At 41.8% G+C, this 11,239-nt stretch overlaps 1 protein-coding gene across 1 annotated transcript; it reads left to right on the top strand.

Moving 5' to 3' along the window:
* Positions 1-256: 256 nt before the first annotated feature.
* LOC310776282 (nuclear factor 7, brain-like) lies at positions 257-1,666 on the top strand (the record flags this gene model as incomplete). Its single annotated transcript, XM_083636490.1, has 1 exon — positions 257-1,666. The coding sequence occupies one exon, from the start codon at positions 257-259 to the stop codon at positions 1,664-1,666; it is 1,410 nt and encodes a 469-aa protein (XP_083492616.1).
* Positions 1,667-11,239: the final 9,573 nt, after the last annotated feature.

The following is an 11,239-nucleotide window of genomic DNA, read 5'->3' as shown; positions in this document are numbered from 1 at the left end:
GCTGATAACTAAAGAACGGAAAATGATATCAATAAACCTGTTTTTGCTGATGATAGAAGAGAGTCTCATCATTCTTTTTGCGTGTTCGGTGTTTACATAGTAATATCACACAATATTCTGTGGGCCTCGAGAAATCACTGAAAACGCTCTGAAACTCTGGCACTGGGAGCGTCCGTTCTCCAAAAGTGGCTGGCACTCAATGAGTTAACATATCTTATCTCTGTCTGGTTTGTTTTCAGCTTCACTCAGAGAGAAAATGCCTTCCACATCAGAGGAGCATCTCACCTGTCCTGTCTGCTGTGACATTTTTAAAGATCCTGTCATCCTGAAATGTAGCCACAGCTTCTGTAAAGCCTGTCTGCAAAGATGGTGGACAACGAAACGCGTGCGTGAGTGTCCAGTTTGTAGGGCTACATCTTCACAGAGAAAACCACCATGTAACTTGGTGTTGAAGAACATGTGTGAGGCCTTCTTACTGGAGAGAGATCAGAGAGCTTCAGCAGAGTCTGAGCCTCTCTGCAGTTTGCACTCTGAGAAACTCAAGCTCTTCTGTCTGGACCATCAGCAGTTTGTGTGTCATCGCTGTCTGGATTCAGAAACACACACCAACCACACAATCAGATCCATTGATGGAGCTGCACAGCATCACAAGAATAAACTCCAGGAATATCTGAAGACTTTAAAGGAGAAACTGAAGATGCTTAATGAAGTTAAAGGAAACTGTGATCAAACAGCAGCACACATTAAGGTCCAGGCCCGACATACAGAGAAGCAGATTAAGGAGGAGTTTAAGAAGCTTCAGCAGTCCCTTCAAGGGTTTCTACAAGAGGAAGAGAAGGCCAGGATCAATGCACTGAGGGAGGAAGAGAAACAGAAGAGTCAGACGATGAAGGAGAAGACTGAGGGTCTGAACAGAGAGATAGCAGCTCTTTCAGACACAGTCAAAGCTATAGAGAAGGAGCTGGGAGCTGACAATGTCTCTGTCCTGCAGAACTACAAGGCTACAGTGGAAAGAGTCCAGCGCCCCCTGCTGGAGGATCCACAGCTGGTCTCAGGAGCTCTGATAGACAAGGCCAAACATCTGGGCAACCTGAGCTTCACAGTCTGGGACAAGATGAAGGAGATGGTATCCTACACTCCTGTGATTCTGGACCCAAACACTGCCCATCCAGCATTCAATCTGTCCGAAGATCTGACCAGTGTGCGATGGGGAGAGACACAGCAGCTTCCTGACAATCCAGAGAGGTTTGACAGAGATATATCAGTCCTGGCCTCTGAGGGCTTTAACTCAGGAACTCACAGCTGGGATGTTGAGGTTGGAGACAGTCCATTATGGGGACTGGGTGTGTTAGCAGACTCTGTCCACAGGAAGAGAGGCCTATGGTCTGGATTATGGGGAATATGGTTCTATGATGGTAAATACAGAGCAATCTCCCCATCGGGTCCAAACACTGATCTCACCATGAAGAAGCTCCAGAGGGTCCACGTGAGACTGGACTGGAACAGAGGAGAGCTGTCATTCTCAGACCGTGATACTAAAACACACATACACACCTTCACACACGCCTTCACTGACAGACTGTTTCCATTGTTCACCACTGGGGTTCATGGAACTCCTCTGAAGGTAATACCAGTGAAGGTCTCTGTGACAGAACAGCCCAGTTAGAGAGAGAGAGAGAGAGGGGGGGAAGGGAGAAGGCTGCAGGGATCTTGCACATTGAGCCGTCTCATAATAGGGCTAAAGTAATTCAGCAGCACCGCCATGTGGCGGTAATCTGTAATTACATCACAGAAAGGGGTGAGAATGCATGGCATTCGAAGTAACTCCTGTATTTGCAACACACATTTGGAACAAGTTACGTATTGATTTGAAAGCATCCCTGTTATTTAGCCCCTTATCACTGCCACAAGCACAGACAGTTTGTCAATGAAAGTAAAGCATATATTAATGGACGCTTTTATTCTAATTTAGGGGCACTCACAAAATTTGAATCCAATAGTGTGAATGTTATCCCCCGAAAAATGTATAGTTTTCTATCATGTAGCCTACTGTTAAATAGGCCTAGTAGTTCATTTTCATACTAATACATGAAAGTACTTTGTAAAGATGTACATTTGAGAAAAGTTTAATCTTGTATGCCATAGGTATGTTTTGTAATGCTTTAATGTTTAAGTTAATATTAACTTAAAGTTAGTTAGTTTAGATTAGTTAGTATTAATCTTTCTGTGTTTTGGTTATCATTGAATAAAAAAAGTTCTTCACAACATTGCATATGATTCACAACATCTGATGACCAGTCGGATGTTTATTATTGTCAGACACTCCAGCTTGAAGAACGCACGCTGTCACTGCATAGGGATATTGCATAATAGTTGTATTTTCTATCAGGCAACTTGGATTTACAACAGTATAAGTGGAAATGAAAACGGGTACAATATGAGCTCTCAGACATTTATGAAATTGTTCTAAATTTGAATGTTATTCTTTTTGTAGGTTTCCAATTCCTCATGAAGCCTTGGTTCGACGCTCCCACAACTCCCCTCATTCTCCTCAACCGAAAAATAATCCACAAGACCATTTGATGAAGTTTAACTGTTTACTGAGACGAAAAGGACAAAAAACAGTACAGAAAATATGTCCATTTCCAAATCCTCGGTTAGAGAGGGAAAAAGAGAGATAGAGAGAGAGAGGTCAAAAAACCGTGTGGCTCCACTCTCTGTTCTGTTTGACTGCCACACCCCCTCCTCCCACCAGCATCAATTTACCCAACTTAAAGTGACAGTGTACGGTTACTCCACAACAACAGCAATATTCAACCATGTAACTTTATGCATTTTAAATTATCCACAGACTCTATGAAATTACTGCAGCAACGTCTGTAAATACATTAACTGTAAATACTGCAAATATCAATCAAATTACTTTTAAAACAATGCAGTCTAACTTACTGATATTTTAATTATCAACTTCAATTATTGCCTTTTAATTAGTCACCCATTAATGAATTGCATTTACGCTCCTACACTTTTAATATGGAATTCCAATATATACGCTTATGTCACATAGCCTATGTGATCACATACTGTATGACATGACATTTTCATAAACAACATTTATTTGTCAGTATGGGAGCTGAAACTAGGCGTTTCCTTTCAATCTAAATTTTGCATCATTGCTCTGCTGGGTGAGTCTGGAGCAGAGGATTTCTAGCATGATGGTGTTAAACACCGAACTGAAGGAACCTTGCATATGTCCCTGAGGAGTCGAGATGTTGCAGTATGTGATGCAATCCTATGTTGACTGCATCATCCACACCGACCTGTTTGCCCGGTAGGCAAACTGCAGGGGGTCCAGCAGGTGTCCTGTGGCGTCCTTCAGGTGGGCCAACACCAGCCTCTCTGAGGATTTCATGACGACAGACGTCAGAGAGACGGGCCTGTAGTCATTTAATCCTGTGATGGAGGCCTTCTTGGGAACTGGGATTATGGTGGAGCTTTGAAGCAGGAGGGGACTTTACACAGCTCCAGTGATCTGTTGAAGATCTTTGGGAAAGTGGGGGCCAAAGGTTATGAGATCATACTTCATATAGGCTAGTTGAACTTGCAATTGCAAAACATATAAGTTTGTGAGTTATTTACTTATTGCACAGACATGAATGCGTATTTTTCTTGTCACTCTAAATTTCATCACTTTGTTTCCTCTAATTATTAAATTCAAATGTCACTCTTGGTGTTACAATAAGATTAATTCAAGTTCACTGTAAATGCGTATATTAACCCTATTTTTTTTTATCACTATGGTATATCACCCTGATCAATTCTCATGAATCTTTATAATATTTTTCAAATATTTGTCTAGGCTATTCACCTTATGTAGCACCGCCCACTTGACCCAGTTGTGTTATGACTTCCTGTTCAAAATACAGTCTGTTTTACCTGGTCACTGGTACTGTACTGTCACAGGAAGTGTAAACACAATAGGAAGTAACTGGCTCACCCCTGTCTTGGAACATAAGGTGAATAGGCTACATACGTGCACTGTCAGAGTGGTGGCAGCGTTATAAACCATAGACCAGACTATAGGAACTTATTTTCTTCTCCAACAACATATAAACACAGTGCCGAAACTGCAGAAAGAGATGGAGATGCAGGATAGCCAAGCGAATGTGATTGGATGAACAACGTTTGACACTAGGGCAATCAGAGACAGAGAAGGGCAGGTCATGCCTTCGCCATCCTGGGAAAAATCTGGCCTCCAGGCCACACTAATGAGGGTTTCCAACTTCCATGATTGGAAATGGCCCCCGTGAAAAAGGTCTATACCGGCCACACGCTGTCTTGTGTGTGTGTGTATTGGGGGGGGGGGGGGGGTTGCTGATGTTACAGAGGAAATGCTTTGATCATAGGGGATCAATCAGTCCTGAATCTTCATGCTGGAATGATAAATGGAAACTCCTCATATCTGCTCAAAGACTTGGTATGTGTTCATTGGAGATGTCAACAGTCCCACGCAGTGAGACCTCACATAGAAAATCACCACTGTCATTCAATGACTCAGCAGCAGTGGCTGAGCTGAAGCACAGGAGCCTTGTGGGACAGTACAGGTGATGCCTTCATGAACTGCCAGAGGACTGAAAAGGAGCAGATTTCCCTCATTAGGAACAAAGTTCAACAACCACATTTGATTCGTTCCCACAGCAATTTCCAACACTGAAGGCTTCATTTCATTTCTCAAAATGCTAAATGAAGGATTTTCAAGGCCTGTGCCAAGCCTAATGTTGGCCACACTCATTCAGTGTACCTTGTCAGCAGTGTTAATTTTGTTGACTACAACTAAAACTAGACTAAAACTACCCTTTTTCACTATCGAAAACTAGACTAAAACTGACTCAAACAAAGTTGTGATGACAAAGACTATGAGGAAATCTATTGACATTTTCGTCAACAAATAAAAACTAGAAGAAAATGTTATAGGGAGGGACGAATTGGGAAGAGATCCAATCAGTAGAGAAAAAGAATAAGTTAAACACTTAAATATGTGTCTGTATTGCACATTCAAACCTTAATACTCCATAATAACAGATTAATAGATGTTTCCAATGAGTTTGAAAATTCTAGAGAAACAAGAAATAATGCATTACACTTAATCTAAGCCCGTTCTATTTTAGTCAACTAAATCTACCGTAGATTTAGTTGACTAAACTAGGCTAAAACTAAAACATTTCAGAGAACTAAAAATATGACTAAAACTAAATGGCATTTTAGTCAAAAGACTATGACTAGAATGAAATAAAGATTTGCTATCAAAATTAACACTGCTTGTCAGATCATAATTCTCAACTGATGCAGCAACGTTGTTGCAAATGCAAATATTTCAGCAGGCCTTTTTGAATGGGCCACTGTGACCTGTACATCATGAACACATTTCATAACATTTAGTGCATGAACTTTATTCTATGGATGCTGTTGTAAATCTGACAAGGCCTAATGACACCATTAGCAGATGGGATGGTGGTTTAACAGTTGATCTGATATAGAGAGCCAAAGTGAACTTCACTTCCTGCTTCAGCACTGTACCAGAGATTTTCATCCGCCATTTATTTTCCCATATACATTTCGTAAAATGCTTATACATTTTTTTTACTTGGTCAAACCAAATGGTTCAGCTACATTTAGAATCGGGAGAGACCATACAACATTTCACTCGGACCAAAACTTAAAAAAATATTGTCGAAAAAGATTTTAATGTTTTGGTCTGAGTGAAATGTTATGTTGTTTCTCCTGTTTCTAAATATATCTGAACCGTTTGGTTTAACCAAGTAAAACTATTTGTATAAGCATTTTACGAAATGTCTATGGGAAAATAAATGGCGGATGAAAATATCTGGTACAGTGCTGAAGCAGTAAGTGATGTTCACTTTGGCTCTCTAGCATCACAGTGATGAAGGCATGCATTAGAAAAGGAAAAATACACAGAAAACACAATGATCCGATCTGGCCAGAGATATACCCACCCACTCATTTGATTCCATCTGCAACAGGATCCCAGGAGTCTAGTCTGTTTAAAGCACTTGACAGGCAGCCGATGGGAGGCACAGCTGAAACCAAAGAGAGTTGCAATGAGTGAAAAGGCTCCAATCAGTTGTCATGGTGGTGCTATTTTTACCCTCCTCAACATGGTCATACTTCTTTTTGCCACTAGAGGGAGGCAAGCGCTAACAAAGTCAGTCTCACAAAAAGGAACATGAAATAAAATTCAACAATTGCTGCAGAATGGCATGCATTTGTAACAGTGCGTACGCAGTAACTTTTTAATACAATTATTGCCAAACTGCTCACTCAAGAGTTACATGATGAGCAGTGCAGAGACTGGCCCGGTTACCACTGGACACACTGCTGTAACTGTAGGCAGAGGTGAAAAGAGTACTTACAAATCCTACTCAAGTAGGTATTGTTACTTTAGTGAAAATTAGCTCAAGTACAAGTACTAGTCCAGGAAATTACTCAAGTAAGAGTAAAATAGTAGCCTATTTAAAAGTACTCAAGTAAAAGTACATTTGTGTTACTTTAAAAACGTTTTCTATTTAAATTATTTACCCTAATACATTTCACCAGGCGAGTTTCTAGGTTCTCAAGACATTTGGGGGCTTAGCCCAGCCCTCTTTAGTGATGCAATTTGAAATGAATAGTGAAAAACTAGATCAGTGGTTCTCAAAGTGGGGTCTGGGGACCACCAGGGGTCCTTGAGATTTTTCCAGGCAGTCCCCAAGCTTCAGCATTAGCCTTGATTGACAAACAGACAAGGAACCTATAAAGAAGGAAAATACATCACATATCAGAGCGTTCAAATTTGCAATCTGTGGAAGCACACAAATACTGTATGATGTTTTATAGTGGGACTTCCCATGCCTGCCCCATTCACTTCAATAGAACTGTCCCCACAGTCTAGCCCCAATGAAAAATGTGAACGCTGTAATGATAGTGATGTCTCTTCCTTCTATACAGTAGGTTACTTGCACACAGAGAGGAAGGAAAGTGTTGCATTTCTGATCAACTATGTCATATATCATGTTATTTTTTAGGGCTTTAAAGCATGAATGACAGATGAATAGATCTGGTGGCAGGGGGTATAAAAAAAACGAAAAGAAAAATGGGACTATTCATAAGAATAGTAAAATTTGCTGCTGCTATGATCCGCCAGAGTGGGGGGTGACGTAGAACCCTCGCTATATATACTAGGAAGAACTGATGATGACTGACGTCATGAACTGAGGACAACTGATGTCATGCCTGACGTCACGCTTGGGCTTGACTGACGTCACGGGCTGATTAGGTAATACAGATATGACGGCCTCTCTCTCAGCTTGAAATTTGGTATGGAAACCTCACTACATGAATACAGTACATATAAGGTAATGGTACTGCCAGGTACTGGCAGCTCCATTATTTAGCCTACTGAATGTTATTGACTTTAAAAATACATACAGTAAGTTAGGCCTCCAGCTGTTTCAAACACAGCAGTCTCGCATAGACAGAGACGCGGCCATCTTTCCACAGACTGACAGGCAGACAGAGATGCCGTGATCTCTTGATATACAGACAGACATGCACCGAGTATCACTGCCGTATCTCGTTGGCTCATTTTTGACAGTTTTTAAGTTAAAAATAATAAAAATACTGTAGCTTTAAAAAAAAAATCCATTGTTCTAACTTGTGACAAGGCCCAAAATGATCCCTGTAAGTGGAGTATTGATCACTATGAGTGAATTATTTAAACAGCATTTGTATCAGAATGATTCACTGTAAGCGGATTCCACTGGATTTATTGTTATTGTTTTGGTGGAATGCCACTGTAGAAAATGGAATGTTGTGGAATGTTTAAAGGCATTTTTCCCACGTTTTACTTTTAGACACCCAACAGATGAAAATAGTCATAGCTTTTGATCTAAGAGAGCTATCTCAGTTATTCAAAATGTTTAGGGGCACGGTGGCGCAATGGTAAGCGCTGTCGCCTCACATCTAGAAGGTCCTGAGTTCAATTCCCACCTGGGACGCTGTGAGTGCTGAAGGAGTGCGTGCCCGTCCGAATGTCCTCCAGTGCCCATCGCCCGGGTGGGGTCGTCAAAAGGGCCTTTCTGTGTGGAGTTTGTATGTTGTCCCCATGCCCCCTGGGGGTTTCCTTCATATAGGAACCCCTCACCAAAACATGCAATATCCTGGTGGCAATATGTGGTGCCTCCTCTGGTCAATAGGGATGCCTGTTCAGAGGGAGGGGAACTCGTTGGAATAGCGTGATCCTCCCACGTGCCCATGTCCCATGTCCTACCGGTGAAGCTTCCCCTGTCAGGTGAAAGGAAGCGGCTGGCTAACTGCCCCTGTCTCGGAGGAAGCATGGAGCCAGTTTCGGCTCTCCCCAGATCGGCAGAGGGTGGAGCAGCAACCAGGATAAATAAATTAAAATGAGCACTAATGGGCGATAAAAATGGGATAAAAAAGGGTGCGGGGGGTTATACATAGGGGGAGGGAGAGTTTCTAATTTATGGAAACTCTCCCTCCCCACTGTATATATATAAAAAATTTAAATGTTGAATTTTCACCATGTGAAGGATTTTTCAAAGGCCACCAGACATCCTACAACTCTAATTGGAGAGCTGTATGCGTGTATGTAAGCAGGAAACTTCCAGGACACCATAATAGTTAATACTTTAGCCAGCATAATACTGTAAAATAAGGAATTGAGTTACTGCAGGAAGTAGTACAGTCAACATTGTCTGTTACATTATCTTACATGATATAAAATATATACCTGATCATTTAGACTGTGGTACAGGCGTGCACAAACAGCAGCAACAAACAGAGACGTGCTTGCTTGGTATAATTCCAGTGATCCTTGCTTTCGTCAATTTTAATGTAGCACTATTTTTTTTAAACCAGGGCATATGATGTATAACGCTGCTGAATGCACACTGTGTGTATAAACCAGGCAGAATAGCTGAATATCCTCGTTGTGGTGAACATGTGGATAGACATAGATAGACTAGTATATGAGGCGTTGAAATGATGGTTGATCAGAGAACGACGTCAGATAAACTTTCATATCAGCCTATCAGATCGAACGTTGAGTCGAATGTGATCAATGTCGAAATGTTTGCCTCTAGTCTCTACTTTACACTGCTACTGCCCACGCAGCAGGCGGAGCTGTTTTGACGTTGAGTGCGCGACAACAACATGCGGCGTTGCCAAGCCAAAACAAAGCAAAGTTGGCTTCATATTATCGGCAAAGATTTAATTATCGGAATAAAAAACAATAAGGTAAAATGTCCCATATCTGCTGATAATTTATCGGGTCCATATCGTACAGTACATCCCTATTCCTAATTAAATGTATTAAATGCAGTCAAACATCACTTGGTAGATACCTTAGTTGGAGCATAGATCACTGCACCATCCTGAACCTGCACGCGTCCTGCAGTCACCATCATGTCCCATCACAGCCAGGTCCCTTTAAACAGACGAGCCAGTGTCAGTGTCAGTGGATCTCCCACATCACAAACACTGCGCCAAGCCCGGCGATTTCATGAACGGGCCCGAACAAAATTATTTTCGCTTGTGAAACAAATGTTCAGTGTCAAAATCATAGGCAGCGTGAGGGCATCACGCATGGGACAAAAGCACATAAACAGCTCGACTTGCACTATATGAGATAAGAAAGGCCACATCTGGCCATGAAATAAAATAATACATTATGATGCATAATATGCTCAAAATCACTGGTATGGCCAAATTGAGATACTTTTCCATTCCTTCTTCACAAAGAAGCAATGCTCACCTCTATTCGATTAAGGCAGCCGTGCAAGTCTCCATGCACTGCGCATTCCACAACAAAAGAACATCGCCAGCTCAGATTGTTCATTTGTTTTGTTTTCTCCAGATAGTCCCGTATTCTGGTTTAACACGCTTTCTCTAAATTGGCCCAGTTGGCGTTGTGGGCGCTGGTAGATGCGTTCCATAACACACAGTCAGAATGTAGGCTATTCTGTTGCACACTGAATGTATTCTGTTACACACTGTTAATGCGTTAATTGTAGCAATATAAGTTCATATCAGCTTGTAGCGTACGAATCGGGGGCTGTAACAGAGATCAAAGCGGCTGGATCAGGTGAGCTGGCGCTGCCCAATTACGCACAGGGGGGAGACCACGGCTTCAATGCACAGATGAAATATCATCAAAGTTGCCAATTGATTTGTACTGCCGCCACCCACGGCTCAACGGGCATTTCTGCACTCCTCCAGTTTGCCCATGACATTATTCAGGTGTTTGTTGTTTTTCTTCCTTGGAAAGAACCGTGGTGGGTCCCATAATAATGCATCGCAGTCGCACTCTTCTTCATGCTGTCGTAAATAATAACGCACAAAACACCCCTTGGAGAAGTGTGGGAACGCCGTTCCCCCGCGTTACATTAGCACTACACCTATGCCTCTCACCTCTAGACGAGGGGACAGGGAGAGAGCTCTCAACCAGCTAGAGAGTAGATGGATTGGACTCCAGGCCTGAATGACACCATCGATATGGTCTCTTTCTTATAGTTAGTCTTTGCCATGTTTATGTTAGTCTTGGAAGACCCTGTATTTCTCATATTGTTTATTAGTGGCCGGGCCAGCGAAGCGGCAGGGCCACTTATTGTATTTGCCTGTATTATTTTTTTTTTTTTTCTTCCTCCCGGGAAGTTCGACTTCCCATGGATGAAAACTAACCAAACTTTGCACAAAGGTCCAGTCCCATGCCAAACGTCTTTGACACAACTTTGGGGCCAATAGTCCTAACGGTGGCACGACAGCGACCGTCTAAAGTTTAAAACTTAAAAAATTCATAAAAAATCAGGCATACGTGCTACGGCTTTGCAACTTTCACCGAAATGTGCGCCTAAATGAGGGGAAACTTTTGTACAATGCAACCTATGGCCAATTATGAAGTTTAAAGACCGCAAAACTGCAAAAACTGCAAAAACTGCAAAAACGAATTAAACCCTACTCCTCCCACATTTTTTCTTCAAACGACACCAAACTTCAGTATCTGCATCGTTAGACTGTTCTACACAAAAGTATCAAACCAGATTTTCGATCGGTCAAAAATTGAGCCCACAGTGCATCAAAACGTTGAATTCTGGCCCCGTGTATAGCTTAATTACCTTAATTACCTTTGGCAATTAGGTTGTATTTGTGATGTCATCAGTCAGTC

Source organism: Poromitra crassiceps, assembly GCF_964638095.1.
Source record: "Poromitra crassiceps genome assembly, chromosome: 5".
NCBI lineage: Eukaryota > Metazoa > Chordata > Actinopteri > Beryciformes > Melamphaidae > Poromitra > Poromitra crassiceps.
Note: the sequence above shows the minus strand (reverse complement) of the source record. Positions and strands in the feature narration are given on the sequence as shown.